At 37.0% G+C, this 19040-nt stretch overlaps 1 protein-coding gene across 1 annotated transcript; it reads right to left on the bottom strand.

Moving 5' to 3' along the window:
- Positions 1-11259: 11259 nt before the first annotated feature.
- Positions 11260-17506, bottom strand: LOC140754960 (uncharacterized). Its single transcript, XM_073090120.1, has 9 exons — positions 17418-17506; positions 16398-16543; positions 15928-15996; positions 15238-15320; positions 14808-14930; positions 14124-14343; positions 13123-13241; positions 12290-12581; positions 11260-11399 (listed from the first exon to the last, which is right to left on the bottom strand). The coding sequence occupies exons 1-9, from the start codon at positions 17420-17422 to the stop codon at positions 11260-11262; spliced, it is 1197 nt and encodes a 398-aa protein (XP_072946221.1). The 5' UTR covers positions 17423-17506.
- Positions 17507-19040: the final 1534 nt, after the last annotated feature.

The raw sequence follows: 19040 nt of genomic DNA, 5'->3' as shown, positions 1-19040 counted from the left end.
AAACACTCCGTCCGGCATTTATTGCTATTCCTTACAGATTCGGATTTGGCCCGGAAGCCCACGTGAAAAATCCACCCAGTATAATTATCTTGAAAGTAGGAGAACCTTCTGTGGTTCGATTCCGGCGTCACCATCGCTACATGTATTTCTGCCTAATACAGATTTAAGTGCTGTGGTGTAGTTTGAAGGGTGTGATAAAGGAGTCATACTTTGTCGAGGCATTCCAGCTTAGTCCGCAAAGGTAGCGACGCATCTACGGTCGACCTCAGAAATCTAATCTTATTTGGGATTGATCTTATCTGCGGTTAATATTGTCGGATATCCATGTGCGACAGTATCCACTTACGTTCAAATGGACTGTATGTTCGTCTGATACTCCTATTTTATGGAAAAAATACTTCAGACACCTTTTGATGACCCGCGTGGCGGAGCGGTCACCATACCGGTTTGACGCGCAGAGGGTTCTGGGTTCGCAACCCGGCCAGACAGATATCTAAATGATGAATGTAGATTTCTGTTTCTGGGTCTGGGTGTTTGTATATTTTTCTGTGTGTGTCCATGGCACGCACGACAACAAGACACGAAATTTTTAATACTGTGTGTAGAAAGCCTTTATTTTTAATACCGTGATTGCGTCACGAACGAATTTAAGTGTAAATTACTCTATTATTGTAAATAGTTTTATTTTCATGAAATTTAGTCTTATTTGCTATTTCAGATGATGTAAAGACGGGTGCTCTTAAAATAGGACTAACAGGTATCGTGTTGATCAAAGATAGATATGTTATAGCCAACGCTGAAGATATTGTGACTATTCCACAACACATATTCCGGTAAGTGGATTAAACTCGATTTACGAGCATAGTACACCGCGCTGGCCGAGTATTGGTAGACTTTTTTTCTTATTTTATTTTTTATAATATAAGAGTAGCAGGCGAGCATGCAGTCCACCTGATGGTAAGTGGCTACTGCCGCCCGTGGACATCTGTAATCAACCACAGATAGGATTGGATATTCCTACCTGAGGTCGGCCACAGATGCGCCGCTACCCCTGAGGACTAAGCTGGAACGCCTCGGAAAAGTCTGTCTCCCTTACCACACCCTTCAAACCGGAACACAGCAGCGCCTAACACTGCTGTTATTTGGTAGAAATAGACTTCACGTACACTTGAGAACATTTTTTTAAGATCTTACGTATGCAGATTTTCTCACGACGTTTTTCTTCTAATCTTCTAATGATTCTTCTAAAATAATCTTCTAATCAATAATGAAAAATCAGAAGTGCGTGCCTAGGATTAGAATCATAGGCCCCTTGATTGAGCCGAGTTTCAACAAGTAATACAGGGTACAGTAAGTTATACAGGGTGAATTTTACAAATGGGCTTTTAAGGCCAAATCCAAAACTATAAGAATTAGCGAAAAATTCTAAAAGGAGTTACGAACCTGATTTTGATTAAAATAAAAACCATATCATTACTTTACAAAAATCCCTAGCCGGGAATCGAATGAGTTTTTTTCCAATAAAAGTGCCCCCTGTATTATTCCTACATCGTATAGCGTAGCATATAAAGATCATATTTTGCCTTATTATGGCCTATTCTGGGAGATAAGGCATTATGCTCTATATAGGGCATTATGAATATTTACTAACCCTTTTTTAGAGAGGACACCCAAGCGATGTTCATACCAGAGAAGGACAAACCATGGTACTGCAAGCCTAAGAGCTACATGGCTCACCCTGAGTATGAATATTCTACGTACATCACTATAGCTTTGGTTGAACTGGATATCACTGAAGATATGGTTTGTAAGTTGGTAACAGCATATAAAAGCTTAATTCAAATATTAGGAAAACCGAAAGTTACCCAAATTTTTGTCTACTGGCAAAACAAATTGGCTGTTAGCTTTAAAGGTGGTAGAACCCTCTGAGGTTCGGGTCTGGTGGCATCACCGTCATACCTATTACTGCCTAATAACAACAGTGTTAAACGGTGCTGTGTTCTGGTTTGAAGGGTGTGGTAAGGGAGAAATATTATTTTATGCTATTGTGTTTATTATATATATGTATAGCCGAATAAATTATTGTTCTTTCTTTCTTTAAATACTTTTTCCGAGCGGTTCAGGCTTAGACCTCAGGGGTAGCGCCGCCTCTGTGGCCGACCTCAGGCAGGAATCTAATATTCCTTAAGGTTGATTACAGATGTTCATTGGCGGCAATACTTACCATTAGATGGACTGCATGCTACGTTGTTTTCTATATCAATATTTTAAAAATATATCTATCATAGTCAATCACCAAATGTAATGTTAGTTAATATTGTATGTATTATTAATTTAACTTAAGATAAAAACTTTTCAGCTCCACTTAAATCAATATGTTTGCCAAATTATTCTTTTAACACTTCAACCCATCTCTACGCTTTGGGATACACTGATGGTACGTAATTATAATAATCAAATTAATCAATTTAATAATCAAATTTATCAAAACAATCATATATGATTTTACAATAATATCTATAATCGTACGATGGTATGTAATTACAATGATAAAATTAATCAACTTTATAATAAACAAATTTATCAAAAATGTTATTTATGATTTTACACTAATATTATCGCGGTAATGAGACATTTTAATATGTAACGGGTACACACGATCCGCGGTTAATTTCTTTATTGCCGATATTTCGACCCTTGAAATACGGCGAAACTTAAAAAGTTTATAGTTTCAATGAAATTAATTATCACTTGCAAAACGGTGAAGGAAAACATCGTGAGGAAACATGCATACTTGAGAAATTTATAAAAAAAATCTCAAAGGTATGTGAAGTCTACCAATACGCACTTGGCCAGCGCGGTGGACTATGGCCTAATCCTTCTCATTATGAGAGAGACCCGTGCCCAGCAGTGGAACAGTAATGGGGTGATAATGATGATGATGATGACTACTTAATAATTTAATGTAACTTTGTTACAGAAAACCAGCTATTAGAGAAAGTAATATACAAGTTGCAATATGTAAATCGGTCGCTGTGTGACGAATTCTATAACAGAGCAGGGGTAAGATATTTATAGATACCTATTTATAAATATAATAAATAAAACAGTTCCGTACCTTTTCACCCGACTGCGGAAAGTTCACTTCATATCTTGAAGGTAGAACCCTTTGTGGTTCGACTCCGGTGGCACCACCGCCACACTTTTTTGTGCCTAATCACATCAGTGTTAAGCTTTGCTGTGTTCTGGTCTGAAGGGTGTGATAAGGGAGACATACTTTTCCGAAGCGTTCCAGCTTAGTCTTCAGGGGTAAAGGCTCATTTGTGGCTCACCGTTGGTTTGATTACAGATGTCCATGGGCGGCAGTAGCCACTTACTATCAGGTGGATTGCATGCTCGTATGCTACTCATATACTATAAAAAATATATATCTTTTTTTATAGCTGTGTTACAGTTTATTAAAATTAAATATATTTCTTACTAGTTTTTGCCCGCGGCTTCGCCCGCGTTTAAAAGAAAAGAATATAACATACTAACATACATAAAACTGAAAATTCGTACCTTTAACTTTGCTAAAGATCATCACTTGATCAAATGCATAGTTTACGATTCAATCCTTACTAATATCGATTGAAATAATCGATGTTTTGGGTCCAAAAGATCGATTCTAGATCGCCATCCCTAGTTCCCGTGGGATTTCCGGGATAAAAAGTATCCTATGTCCTTTCTCGGGTCTCAGACTATCTTTGTACAAAATTTCATTAAAATCGGTTTAGTGGTTTGGGCGTGAAAAAGAGACAACCAGATAGACAGACAGACAGAGTTACTTTCGGATTTATAATATTAGTAAGGATAAGGATAATATTTTCAGATAAAAATAACAAAACTCAGTGTACCTGTATACTACGAATGCGGGTTTGCGGTAAATAATAAGAAAAACTGCAATTGGGATAATGGGATGGTGTTTGCTTCAAATTCAACAGGACAGTGGAATTTGGTATGATTGCACTCAAAACCATATGTTATGATCTAGAAGTAGCAAACGAGCATGCAGTCCACCTGCTTATTAGTGGCTACTGATTTCATAGGCGTTTGAAACCTACCACAGATAGGATAGAAGTGCTACCGGAGAGGGTTCCGGGTTCGATTTGTCTATGGTACCCAAGACTCAGGGAATCCTAGTGTGGGGCTGTGAGTGTAGCAAGCATCTTGTCATGTGACAAAGTCTTTATCTCTTACCAACCCTTCAAATCATGAAACAGGATCACACAAAGCGTTCCACTTAAGTTCTTAAGGACGTATCGACCGGTAGACATTTTGTTCTAGTGAGAATTAGTTACAAAAACAATGGGTTGTTTCTCGTCTAAGTCTAACATTGCAAATAAAACTTTTTGAAAAACATGTTTGTTATGAGGTTTCTTTCGCCGTTTCTTCTCCATAAAGAAGCATATTCAATGATGTTCAAAAATGGTTCTGTAAATAATATAATTTGTCCAAAATATTTTCCATGATTTTATTTTTTTTTTGGTCATTTCTAGATTGGTTTTGGGATCAGAGGCCCTGGCTGCGCGGGTCCTGCACGATTCATTGACATGTACCACTACTTACCCTGGATTGTATCTTCCACCAGCCTCCAGGGAATACCAGATTATGGATATGTGGGTTAAAAGATCCAAGCACAACTATAGATAGTCTTTGCAACATTGCAACGTATATAATAAATCAGTTAATGATATTTTTGTATTTGATACCTCGTCGTCAACCTTTTACTGTACCACTGCTGGGCACGGGTCTCCTCTCAGAATGAGAAGGATTAGGCCATAGTCCACCGCGCTGGCCAAATGCGTATTGGTAGAGTTCACATACCGTTGAGATTTTTTATAATCTCTCAGGTGTGCAAGTTTCCTCACGATAAATTTCTCATACGCACATTATTTTGAAAAATCACAGGTTGGAATTTGGACCTCGGGCCCATCGATTTAGGGGTCGATTTTCAACGAGTAGTCTATTAATGTTTACTAAAATATAAAAAATCGCTACTATAATATCAAAATACCAAGTAGCAACCCAATTTATATAGCAGAACCCTAAGAGCAGTGATAGCCTAATGGTTAAGAAATTCGGCCTTTCGATCGAGAGGTCCGAGGTTCAAATTCCAGGCACCTTCGATTTTTCAAAGTTATGTGCGTATTAGAAATAAATTAACACTTGCTACACGGTGAAGGAACACATCGTAAGGAAACCTGTATACCTGAGAGATTTATAAAAAAAATCTCAAATGTATGTGAAGTCTACCAATACGCACTTGGCCAGCGCGGTGGACTATGGACTAATCCTTCTCATTATGAGAGCGCTTCTCATTACGGAGACCCGTGCCCAGCAGTGGGACTATAATGGGTGGTTGATGAACCCAATTTATAAAATAAATTAAATTTACTGTTATCAAATAGATAAGATAACTTTAAATAAAGTTAAAACTTATTTTTCATTATATTGCTCTTAGGCCTGTGCCAGTAATAACAAATGTTTGAACAAATACTTTGTCACACAGTGAACACTTATTTGTTTAAATTTTTAAGCTGTCACGCCATGGTGTCCTAGCAACTTGACTTTGCGCATGTGTAGCAGACTGCACATATTTGAAGTTTGAACGCTTTGATGTGCTCTCGTTAAACCGACACCAAATGGCAAAGTGCAAATATTTGAAGCAAGCTTTGAACAAATTTAATAATGTTAGAAGAAATGGAATGTTAGAAGGTGGTAGAACCCTTTGTGGGTCGACTCCGGCGGTACCACCGCCACACCTATTTCTACCTAATAATAGCAGTGTTAGGCGCTGCTGTGTTCTGATTTGAAGGGTGTGGTAAGAGAGACAGACTTTGCCGAGGCGTTCCAGCTTAGTCCTCAGGGGTAGCGGCGTATCTGTGGCCGACCTCAGGTAGGAATATCTAATCCTATCTGGGGTTGATTACAGATGTCCATGGGCGGCAGGAGCCACTTACCATCAGGTGGACTGCATGCTCGTCTGCTACTCCTATATTATATAAAAAAATGTTTGTGCTATGTGCTCTGGCACGGGCCTTAAGATATAAGATATTTATATACTGACGACCCGCGTGGCGGAGCGGTCACCATGCCGGTCTGACGCGCAGAGGGTCCCGGGTTCGATCCCCGGCCAAGACAGATTTGTAAATGATGAATTTAGATTTCTGTTTCTGGGTCTGGATGTTTGTGTATTTGTCTATGTGTGTGTCCATGGCACCCACGATACAGGGAATCCTAGTGTGGGGCTGTGAGTGTAGAAAGCGTTTTATTTTTTTATACTCTTAGCTGAAAAACTCGTCCAATTACTCCATTTAAATTCTTAGATTCTTTTAAATCGGTCTATTGTTCTTAACATTATTGCTAAAGATAATGTAACAACATAGAACGTGCACAGTGCGTGTCATAGACTTAATGTTATTAAGAAGTGGCACTTTAGTTACTATAAGAATTTTACATGACAGACTATAATAATAAAATTTTAGATATAAATTAATGTAAGCATATAAGAATTCAATTGTGGTACATAAAAGTACTAAACGTGCTAGACTTTTTAGGTAATCCCGCAATTCTAAGTGGTTTTACTGTTGCATCTGTAACTAACTTAAAAAAGAGTTACTCTTAAATCCGATTATTAGGAGCGACACGGGGTTATATGGGATTCTTACCGCACTAAAACCCCGCCGGTGGCCGTCCTAGGCGCTGTGTAGAGGACTCCGGGATTTCCAAAGGAACGCAACCGGAGTCCTTTTAGCGTGTTGCCCCGTCGGGCTCCGCCCAGGCGAGCATGATGCTCGCCACTCCGTCTGATGTGCACGACGGTATGCGACCACATATACAGCCGTCCTTCCCGGCGTCGCTGGCCGGGCGGTTCGAGCTCCCACTCTTGCCATCCGCAATCCCGAAAGCCCCTTTTAGTCGCCTCTTACGACAGGCAGGGGATACCGTAGCCCTATTCTGGTCCCGGAACTACAGTAGATCACTCGATGTTTAATCTTTTTTAGTCATCCTCATTAATAATTTGACAATTGCAACACTGAAGGATTCGCCAATATCACTCTTTTTGCACCATTTCTGAAGAGACCCATATCGTGACGCTCCGGGAATACCTACTTAGGAGAAAGTTCATTGGTAAATGGTCCCTTCCATTACTGTTATCAACCTTCGATATGATATGTACATTATTTCGGTCACAGATGTGTTACTAAAAATCACTAAGGTAACTTCTACATGATAATAACTCTATGGGATACAGAAATCACATTCGCTCTTCAAACAAACGGTCCATAACGGGGAACGAACCAGTAACCTTTTGGGGTCGCAGACAAATTTAATTAAGTAAATAGGTAATCTACCCAATTGGCCATAGAATTGTCTTGTTCAAAGAATTTTAACTAAACTAAGGCGTTATGGGCAATAAAATCGCCTATTCCAAAAATAACAGCTCGAGACAGGCACTTTGAATGTAAATTGCTTAGTTTGACTTTAGTTATTACATGATATAAAAATGCTTACGCAAATGAAGCCTCCGAACTTAGTCCTAAGAAACTAAATATAATGTGAAAATGAAAGTATATTAAAATTATTTTTTTACATAGTTTGTCGATCAGAATAGTTCCTTTGAACAGGCGATTCCATTTAAGATAAAATAAGACGAAATATTGATTGTTGTTCTTAAAAATTAAAATGGCGGTATTTTATACTCAGAATTCAATAAGATATATTAGTGTTTTGACTAAACAAATAATATCATTACCATTGATGTATAAAGTGACAATTTGATGGCAAGGTGTTTTGGAGTTTGAAGGCAATGGCGTTTTATTTTGATTTAGTTCGTGTGTGTTTGTCAATACCGGATAATCGGATATTTTCGATTTTGAGGCTATGTAACATTTCGCTAAATAACTTCAGAACCCGGGTGCTGATCTAAAAAATAATTATTGGTGGTAGTAATTGGTTAATTATACATCATCCACAACAAGTTTCAATTTGATGCAACTCTGGACGACGGTCCATACTTTCATGAGCATTGTCCTTTAGCCAATTATTTTATGCACAAATTAATTTATATTCGACGAATTTAGATAAGTGTTGGACAAACTATTTAAGAAAAGTATGATTTTGTTTGACACGACAGATTAAATGCTTATAGATAAATGGGGAAGGAGGGTTAATGCTTTAAAAGGAGATGTAGAAAAAATCTTAAATAACATGTCCACCACATGGTAAGTGGCTATTGCCGCCCATGGACATGTGTAATCAACCCCAGATAGGATACTTGAGGTCGGCCACAGATGCGTCGCTACCCCTGACGATTAAGCCGAAACGCTCCGGAAAATTATGTCTCTATTACCACACCCTTCAAACCAGAAAGCAGCAGCGCAAAACACTGCTATGACGCAAAAATAGGTGTGGCGGTGGTGCCGCCGGCGTCGAACCACGAAGGGTAGAACCCTTCATTTTGTTTTTAACCGACTTCAGAATTATGTACTAAACCAACATTTATTTGAATTATTTTTACTTTGTAGTGACATAGAAGTCGGTTGTATTTTTTGTTAAATTTTTTTTTTACTACATGATTATTATTATTTTTCAAAATATCTCAATCAGACAGACAATCAATTGTACTCACAACAGATTAGCAATACAAATTCCTCGCAAACCAAGCGACCATGACGACTTAATTCCCTATTATTTCAGGACCATTACAGTTTTCAGAAGACAATACCTACTAACGCCACCGGAAACGGTTATTACTCAGTCATTTCCGCTACTTTCGCTCTAACAAGAGCCCAATTAGGCTTTATTGCGATTTTAAAGTCTATGGTGCGTAGCCTTGTTGTTAAATGAGGTTATATAGGTACGGTATTATAGTAAACTTGAATATTCTAAGCTTTAAATGTAAGTGCCCATAAAATTTTACTGATTTCTTAACTGACTAATTTCTATATGAGCCCATTGTTATAATAATGGTAGGAAACAAGCATACAGTACATCTTTCTTTTATAATATAGGAGTAGCAGACTAGCATGCAGTCCGTCTGATCAGGGCCGGATTTAGAGGTCTAGAGGCCTTGGAGCAACAAAGGAGTGGAGGCCCCCTGGCCCCAAATTATTTTCCGAATAAAATGATCAACTTTTTCAGTTGAGTTTTTCAATAAATATTTTATTGTGAAACGCAGGTAGATTCTTCTAGCATTCATGTTTGTGCAAAGTACTGTAGATAAAGGTAAAACAGCGAAAAAAAATCAAAGGAAAAGATATTTTGTTTTTTTTTTACTAGTGTTTACTAGTCGGAATTGAAAAAAAAAATATATATCCGACGTCTCTATTGTGGGGCCCCTCTTTTGTGGAGGCCCCGGGGCTGCCGCCCCGGTTGCCCTCCCTTAAATCCGGCCCTGCATCTGATGGTAAGTAATCAACTCAGATAGGATTATATTCCTATCTGAGGTCGGTCACAGATACCTTGCTATCCCTGAAGACTAAGACGAAACGCCTCGGACAAGTATTACTCTTACACCCTTCTAATTAGAACACAACAACGCTTCACACTGCTCTTATTATGACAAAAAGGTATGGCGGTGGTCCAACTACCGAACCACAAAGGGCTCTACCACCTTCAAAGTTAAAATATTTCAAAAGATAAACCGAAAATCACTTTCTTATATCTTGTACCCTTTATTTTTAACTTATTATTTGTTACTATAGCAGCCCTATCAGCACTCTGTAAAAATTATGTGTCTATAAGGTTTCAAGAGTTATACATCAGACAAACAAACAACAAAGACTCATCAATATAATATGACAATACATTTTTAGGGTTCGTAATCGAGGGCAAAATAGTACCCTAAATATAAAAGATTCCATAAAATTGTATATTGACGTAAAATAACCAAAACCACCATGTTTATCATATTTATTGAATACGTAACATATTTTGTGGTAAAACATGGTGCTTGTAGCATGAAACAGGAACATTTGCCTCCAGGCCAATCTCATAAAGACATACCTTGACTGCATACACTCTCGTTAAAGTAATTCCATTGGATACTCTTCATAATCAATGACACTGTATTTTGGGCGGAGTAGTGCAGCCGTATGAATGTTGCTCTCGTAATTCCGGTTTCATTTTGAGGCAGTCAATTACACATTTTTTATTTCATAACTAAAAATATGTAGAAAATTACGCACACTCAGACTTAAAACAGACATTTAAATTCGCAATTTAGTCTCCGAAAAACTAGTCATTTTAGCGTACACGATCGACGATTTTACAGCTATTTGGAAGCTTCATGCAACGATGATACGCTACACCACACACACTTTAAACGCCGGTTGAATCGCTTTTTGGATTCAATGGCCAAATAAATAATAAAAGCGCGTTCTCGATACTGCGATCGAACGCAGTTAATTGCGACAACGTGATGCAATGATACAATCGTCAAATCGCGAATCGCCCTTGCTAAATGTTGCATGTCTGCACATTTAACAACAAATTGTGCCCTTTTCAGGATTAAACTATGTTGTGGCACACGCTAGTGTAAAAGGTAACAAAGACATATACATACAAAAAAAATCTCCTTATTAAATCCTTTTCTTCACAATTCTCCTTGCCGATCGAGTAGTATCTATTACAATAACCATACCGCGAGTGCCACCCGGCGCTTAACATGCAAAACGTTGTCGCTACAAGACAATTTGCTTTTTGTTCATCTCCTCAGGTGTTAATTATGTTAAGTGATCGGGATAGCTCGTATGATGTATCAACTAACGACACGTTTCATTATACTTGTTCTTGTTTGACTTTGACGGTTTTAAACTTTATTAAAAAAAATAACTGCAAACATATTCTCTTTGAAGATGGTAGAATCCTTTGTGGTCGACTCCTGCGGTACCACCGCTACGCCTTCTACATCATAAAATCAGTGTTAAGCGCTGATGTGTTCTGGTTTAAAGTGTAAAGGGAGACATACTTTCCCGAGGCGTTCGATCTTAATCCTCAGGGGTAGCGTTTAGAGTTTAGTGTAGGGGTAGATATTAAATATGAGTGGCGGTGGTGGTGCCGGAGTAGAACCACTAAGAGTTCTACCACCTTTAAAACGTTTAAGTTTATCCACGATATTTTTGTTAAATCATTAATAATACATTATTATGCTTATACTCCTATCTTAATTATTTTTAATTTCTTCGACTCATTACAACTAAATACATAAAATGTTTAAAAAACATAAAATGGATCGTCTTCCTTGATAATTTCACTTTTCTTTTCTTCGTAGGTTCTCGTAAGTTTGATAGTATTCTGTAAGTTTCTTAAACTTTGTAATGGTGTGAAAAAACTTGATGAGATGCGGTTACTCACTGAAAAGTAAAAAGCATAAGTAAGAAATTACGACCATAACGAAATAAAACGAAACGTAACATAACGCAATGTTATATAACGTAACGCAATGTGACATGACGTAACGCAATGCCCTGTAACATAACGTGATGTAAGTAACGCAATGTGACGTGACGTGACGCAACGTATCATATCGTTCCGTATCCTATTCATTTCACCAAAATAAACCAGGAAGAAATAAACCTGTTTTTATAAGGTAGAAATAGATGTAGTGGTTATTGTCTCCGGAGTGGAACCACAAATTTTCTACTATATTACCTTTTATGAGATGCTTATATCTCTATGCCTAACCCTTTTTTTTTTTTTGTTTACGAGGGGGAAACCTTCAAAAGGTACCCGACGACGTGGGAGCGACGCCGGGTTATGTGGGACTTTTACCGCACTAAAACCCCCCCCGGTAGCCGTCCTCAGCACTTGGCGGAGAACTCCGGGATCTCCGATGGAACACAACCGGATTCCTCCGAGCGCGATGCCCCTATTGGGCTCTGCCCTTGGGGGAGCAATTTACGCTCCTCCCGCACACCTGGTGTTTACGACGGCATGCGGCTACACACACCGCCGTCCTTCCCGGGGTTGCTTGTTGGACGGCTTGAGCTCCCACTCTTACCGCCCGCAATCCCGGAAGCCCCCTTTTAGTCGCCTTTTATGACAGGCAGGGGATACCGTAGCCCTATTCTAGTCCCGGGACTATGCCTAACCCTAGAGAACCTATGTAGCTAAGAGTTTTCATCAATATTATATGAAGTAATCAGGCTTACGAGGATAACTCGATTTTTTTATTTACGCAACAGCATGAATTTTATTTTATTTATTTTAATAAAATATTGTTTTATAAATAAAAAGCACTCACCATTCGGTCCAAAAAACTCTAGATCCATTCTTGCCAAATCAGTGAACTCAAATTTGAAGTCCAAATTCAGAGTTTTTATTTTCCTATACCTACTATACGTGTCTTTTATGAACATGATTTTAGGTGCTTTAATTTTGTTCCTCTTTGGAATGGATATGATCTTGACGTAGTCCAGAATGTCCTCCTGGTGGAAACCTGTGTCGAACCAGAACCTGGTCTCGCTTCGCTTGTTACACATTACTGTCACCATCACGCAAGTTATGTTTGGGAAGAACAGATCGTACATGGAGACCTGTGGATAAAAAGAGTACTCGAAGTGTAACTTCTTTTGCAATCTGAGCTTTAATACTAATTTACTACGAATAGTATTACTTTTTATAAGTAAGTATAACATTAAATAGCTAAATTATATAAATTACAAATATGAACCCATGATGCCAGTTAAAAGAAATGATGGTCTTCAAACAGCTGACAAGATTTTGTTTATTAAATATTTTTATTATTATATTGTTATATTATGTTTATTGTTAATATAGACTGAGCTAAGAAACTAAGAAAACTCTGGTGCTTGAAATTTCAAAGAAAAAAATGGATATCAGTGTATCCTTATAAAAGTTACGGTGCCACAGACAGACATACCGATACACATATTAAATTTGAATATCTTAAGTAAAATTGTATCAATTTTTGAGTCGGTGGTAGAAAGCGTGCTACTCATTGACGACTTCTGAATTTATGATACACTGATTTCTGTGACGTGGTTCACAGAAGTCAAACTTCTTTAGCTTCTAAGGTTATTATAATGTTTCGAAAATTAAGAAAAATAATCTTACAGAGTAAACGCCGACTGCAGTGTGTCCAGGGGCTTTTATGGTGCCATACTCTCTGTACATCAGTATACCATCGATGGAGTCACATTTTCCATAAACATTCTCCTTCACATATGCTAAGTCTGAAATTATTACTTTAAGTTATTGAGTCCGTGTGACACGCAGAAGGTTCTTGATTCGATTTCTGTATGGGTTTTAGGGCCGAAAGTGATTTTAAATGCGCGTAGACCGCCTTTCTTGTGGATCATAGCTGATCTACAAAGTTAAGTAAAGTGAGTCGCGTTAAGCAGTTGGATGGGTGACCACTAGTGGATAGCAGACAGTGAAACATAAAAAGGGCTGCAGTCATTCCCAATGTGGGAACATGTGTTGTTGTGTGTTTCATTCGTCGTTTGAAGATATTTATTCAATTCCATTCAATTCATTTATCAGATTTCAAAGATCCATATTTGTTAGTATTCAGATTTATGAATAGTGCTTACGAAACTTTATAGTCATTGTATGTAATATACGAGGTATAGTTGAAAGATGGTTGAATCGGTATGGTTTGACCGGGGAAGTACTATCGCAAAACCTATTGTTAGCGTGAAGCAGTTATTGCGTTCCGATGAGTGTGGAATTGTAGATACATGATAAATTACATATGAGGCGACCATCTTGACGACGACCCGCGTGGCGGAGCGGTCACCATACCAGAACGCACAAAGGGTCCCGGGTTCGATCCCCGGCCAGGCAGATGTGTAAATGATGAATTTAGATTTCTGCTTCTGGATCTGGGTGTTTATGCGTTTGTCTATGTGTGTGTCGATGGCAGCCAAGACACAGGGAATCCTAGTGTAGGGCTGTTAGTGTAGAAAGCGCTTATTGTTATCTCAGTCCAACGGTGGCAACGTATCTGTCATCTGCTTTAGAGTCCCTGTTATTTAGAGTCTCCGTAGATGGCTGTGCTGTGACCAGTTACCATCAGGTGGTCTGCTCGTTAACTACTAAACAAAATAACTTACCCGGTCTCATAACTATGGTGTTATCACTAATCTTTGACAAGAGAAACGTGTCCATATCTTCATAAGGTTCTTCCATCCCTTGTTCATACTCGTAGTTGGTGCGTCTGTACTTTTCTCTTGTCTTTATTGGTATGGAGGATCTAATCCAGGGAAGGTATGGGAAGAATTCTATATATCTGGAAGGTAGAGAACATCCCGGGCCGAAGATGCTTATACCTATCTGAAAAAGTATTTAGGCTTAATTCTCTTGGTGGTTGAATCCCTCATTTTTTTTAGTTCAGATGATGGTCAGTGGCTACTGCATCACATGGATATCTGTAATCAACCCTCAATAAGATTTGGTTTCTATCTAACTTCAAAAGCTGATGCGCCGCACAAAGGGTTTTACCGCCTTTGAAACATATCTTCGAGAATTCTCTTTTTTTTTTTTTTTGTAAAGAACTCTGAGGTGTGTAGTTTCCTTTTTGATGTTTTTCTACATTATTTAAACAAGTGATAATTGTTTCTTATATACATATAACTATCAAAAATGAGAGGAGTGTGTTTGGGGTTTGCACCTCGAACTCCTCGATTGAAATGCCGAGTTTTATCCATTAGGCTATCACTGCTATTTTCAATTATATTTTTGCTTATATATCAAATTGCTTATGTATCAAATAATTGATAAACTAGTATAATACCTACCAGTATCCACGCGTTTCCAGATTTAGTAGTTAGCGCTCTTCCAGAGTCACTAAGACATTGCTTCATGGACTTTGACACTTTATAACACACACTGTGAGTAGGTTGCAGAGATGTGAAATCCAACTGAAATATAAAATATTTAAAAAAACATGAAATATAGGACCTGTAAATATCAAAAATATTTTTACAAACTTTGAAAAAAAAGAAGGCTCTATGTTCGGCTCTATGTATTTTTTTAACTTTCATTTAGAACTCTCATTAATACTGCGCATAGACTGTACACAAGTTAAGCAAAGTTAAGTTGGCAATCGGATGGGTGACCGTTAGTGGCTCCGAAGGCCACGTTAAGCCAAAAACTCCTTTAATTAATCTATACTTTTCTCCACTACTCACTATTGAAGCAGCATTTTGGTTTTTTTATACAACTCACCGCTTGTTCTTTGTAAAATCCTTGACAATCAATTTCATTAACTCTCTCCATTTTACTTGAGACTTGCTGAATCCGTTGGTGACCTTAAACATAAATATAGTTTTTTTAAACTACCCTCATAGTACAGTGGCTTACAAGTTCAGCCACGGAGTGTTCCAGGTTCGAACCCCCGATAAACAGACGTAAATGCGATTAACTGACATTTTTATTTTGAGTCTGGATTACCTTAGTGCAGGGGTTCCCAACCTTTTGTAACCCGCGGCGCAGTTACAAGTTTAATATTTTTTCACGGCGCCCTGTCCTAGCTAACTATTTGAAGACGACAGATGAAAGAAATATGTACCTACAATAATAGTAGTTACGTTAGGTTGATCGAAACGAAAATTAAAACACTACAATATGTTATTATAAAAGACTTTAAACGGAAAACAACAAGAAAGACTTGAGAAAAAACAAAAATTAAATACAATATTTATTCATTCAAATCAACGTGAACCAAAACGCCAATATTTGTGGTGTACAATAATTAAAGGATCGACTCACGGCGCTCCTCTTTACTTTCTACGGCGCACACATTGGGAACCCCTGCCTTAGTGTGAGTTTATGGAACCCCGGACACGAATATTGAAGTATAAAATGTAAATATCTACTTATTTTATTTTTAAATTATTTAATGATAATTCTACTCACTATCAGTTAATCCAAAAGTATAAACATTTTCATATACGCCTTCATGGACTGGCCAATTTATCGGATTCCCTGAAAACAGTTACATTACATTGAATTACATTGCATTAAAATGCATTGCAGTTCATTAAATTAAATTTCATTACATTGTATTTTATTAAACTAAGTTGCATTGAATTCTAAAGAATTGCATTACATTGGATTGCATTATATTGCGTTGAATGGCATTGGATTTAATTGCATTGATCCGCATTGCATTAAATCGAACTGAATTACATTGGATTCCATTATATTGCATTAAATTATATTGGACTTAATTCAATTACATTGATCCTCATTGCACTCAATCGAATTGAAATACATTGGATTCCATTATATTGAGTTGAATAGCATTGCATTGTATATAATTGCATTAATCTGCATTGTAACATTTCATTATGTTACATCATATTACAGTATTTATTGTTACTTACAATACCCATCATCTACGTCACAACTCAAATAAACCAAGGCTAATGTATTGAATACATTGTCATAGTATTCAGGGTGTAAAATGTAGTTACTGACACCACAGTACCAAGGTGTTTTATCTTTGTAAAATATAGCCTTAGCCAGATATCTGAAACAAAAATCATTGGTAAAATTATGTCATTATTGTCTTTGGTAATATCATATTAAATACAATGTGACTATTTGTACAGGTACTGGACTAATAAATTATATTTATTCGTACATTTATTCAATTTTTTTTTCTTTAAACAATGTGACAAATTCATTTTTTTTTTAAATATATTTATTCGTACATTTATTCAATTGGTTAGGTTAGGTTAGGTTAGGATTTTTTTTTCTTTTTTTTTTAAATTGGCGTATTAATGGCGATCGACGTAATTTTTTGATGTTAAGAGCTTAGTTTCTAAAATCGATCGTTAGAGCCGTTTAAAAGTTATTAAAAAAAACATTCCAAAAAAAATTTTTTTGTACTTTTTTTGAGATTTCTCAAAATCTACCGGTTCGAATCGGATAATAATAAATTGTTTGTCCAGTACCCGTATTAATAATTATAAATTATTCGTACGGTAACCGTATTAATAATTATAAATTGTTCGTACAGTACCTGTATTAATAGACTCAGCCTATTAAATAATAATTAAGTTTGAAAAAAGGATTTTTTTTAGATTTACTTAAATTTCAAAAATCTTGTATCGTTCTGCGCCTTATGTATTATCAGATTTGCGGGTAGTCGGCAGTTGGATGGGTGTCCATTAGTGGCTAAATATCAAGCGCTCTACCGTGTTTTGCAGGGCATATTGCAGTCAAAACCTTCGAACTTAAGGCTTAAATCTTAAATAGGCTTTAAGTCCTACAAATTCACACTGGTGGAACGTGGTGGAATATTCTTAAGGCTTTGCCCAGATGTCGGTGTGAAATAAAAAGGGTAACAACTGTTAGATAACACAGAAAATAATAATAAATAATAGCCTCATAATTGTTACCTCATAGTATTATTTTTAATTTTTGCTACATCATTCGCATTTGCTATAGCTAAGCTTTTTTCTATTAAAACCAATCCTGTCGCCGCATTTCTTTTATGCCTACCTGAAATAAAAGTATTCATAGCTTGTCATTTACTATTGCTTCCCAGAATTTGATCATTATATGATACGCTATCTTAAAGTGGAATAATACAGGGGTATCCCAATTGAATAATAGAAAATTATTAACTTCTTTAGAATGACGACCTGCGTGGCGAAACAGTCACCATACCGGTCTGACGCGCAAAGGGTTCCAGGTTTGATCCCCGGCCAGACAGATATCTGAATAAATTTATGTTTCTGTTCTGGGTCTGGGTGTTTGTGTATTTGTCTCTGTGCGTGTCCATGGCACCCACGATACAGGGAATCCTAGTGTGGTGCTGTGAGTTTAGAAAGTGTTTATTCTTATTAGAATGACAGTGGCGCCATCTGTCGAACATTGGTCGTACCGATTCTGAAACCTTTGTGGGCTCATGCACAACAACTTTGCTAAAGATCATCACGTTTTACGTTTCTATAAAGGATATTCAGACATACATTCATTTTTACATATACAGATGATAGTTACCTGTCTTAACTCTTAAAATGCCTATCCAAGGCATAATTTCGGTATTCCCTGTCAACATCAGATAGGTATTTGATCCAAAATTTGAATTAGTTAACAAACCTAAAACATTTAATAAAATTAACAAAATGTTAATAGTTTTTTTCATAAAGTTACTTAAGTTATGTGGGTAGGAACGAGAACGTCGGAATAAAGGAAAGATTTTTTTTTATAATATAGGAGTAGCAGAGGAGCATGCAGTCCACCTGATGGTAAGTGGCTACTGCCACCCATGGTCATCTGTAATCAACCCCAGATAGGATTAGATACTCCTACCTAAGGTCGGCTACATATGCGTCACTACCTCTGAGGACTCGACTGAAATGCCTCAAAAAGTATGTCTCCCTTACCCTTCAAACCAGAACTCAGCAGCGCTACATAGCTGTTATGAGATAGAAATATTTTAAAGGACCATTTCAAACTAGAATCAAAAACTCTATCTTACCTGCAAATACAACCAACACCGACTCTGCATTAAGCATAATTGGCTTAAAAAGAAACAACTTGCAAGAAAGTGAAACTGGTTAGACTTGTGCATTAAGCAGTGGTCATAACTGTGTACAAATAAACCAGAGAAAAATAGTAAGGCACTTGTCGTATATCAGATAAAGTATAATATACTCTTATTTGTTTATTGTATGATATGAATTACTTTTATCATGACAATTTGGGAGTAAATTTGAGATCCTTTTCCCGTCAATGCAAAGCTATTTATTTTATTTTACAAAATTGCTTACGTAAATTAATTAGGCTGAGTCTATTAACACAGGTACTGTACGAACAATTTATAATTATTAATACGGTTACCGTACGAATAATTTATAATTATTAATACGGGTACTGGACAAACAATTTATTATTATCCGATTCGAACCGGTAGATTTTGAGAAATCTCAAAAAAACTACAAAAAATTTTTTTTTGAAATGTTTTTTTTAATAACTTCTCTTTAACTTTAACTCTACCGATCGATTTTAGAAAC

The sequence above is a fragment of the Epargyreus clarus genome, unplaced genomic scaffold (assembly GCF_041222505.1).
Source record: "Epargyreus clarus isolate Ecla_fem2 unplaced genomic scaffold, WU_Ecla_fem_2.2 ptg000032l, whole genome shotgun sequence".
NCBI classification, from domain to species: domain Eukaryota; kingdom Metazoa; phylum Arthropoda; class Insecta; order Lepidoptera; family Hesperiidae; genus Epargyreus; species Epargyreus clarus.
The sequence above is the reverse complement of the archived record's forward strand: the minus strand, read 5'-3'. Positions and strand labels throughout refer to the sequence as shown.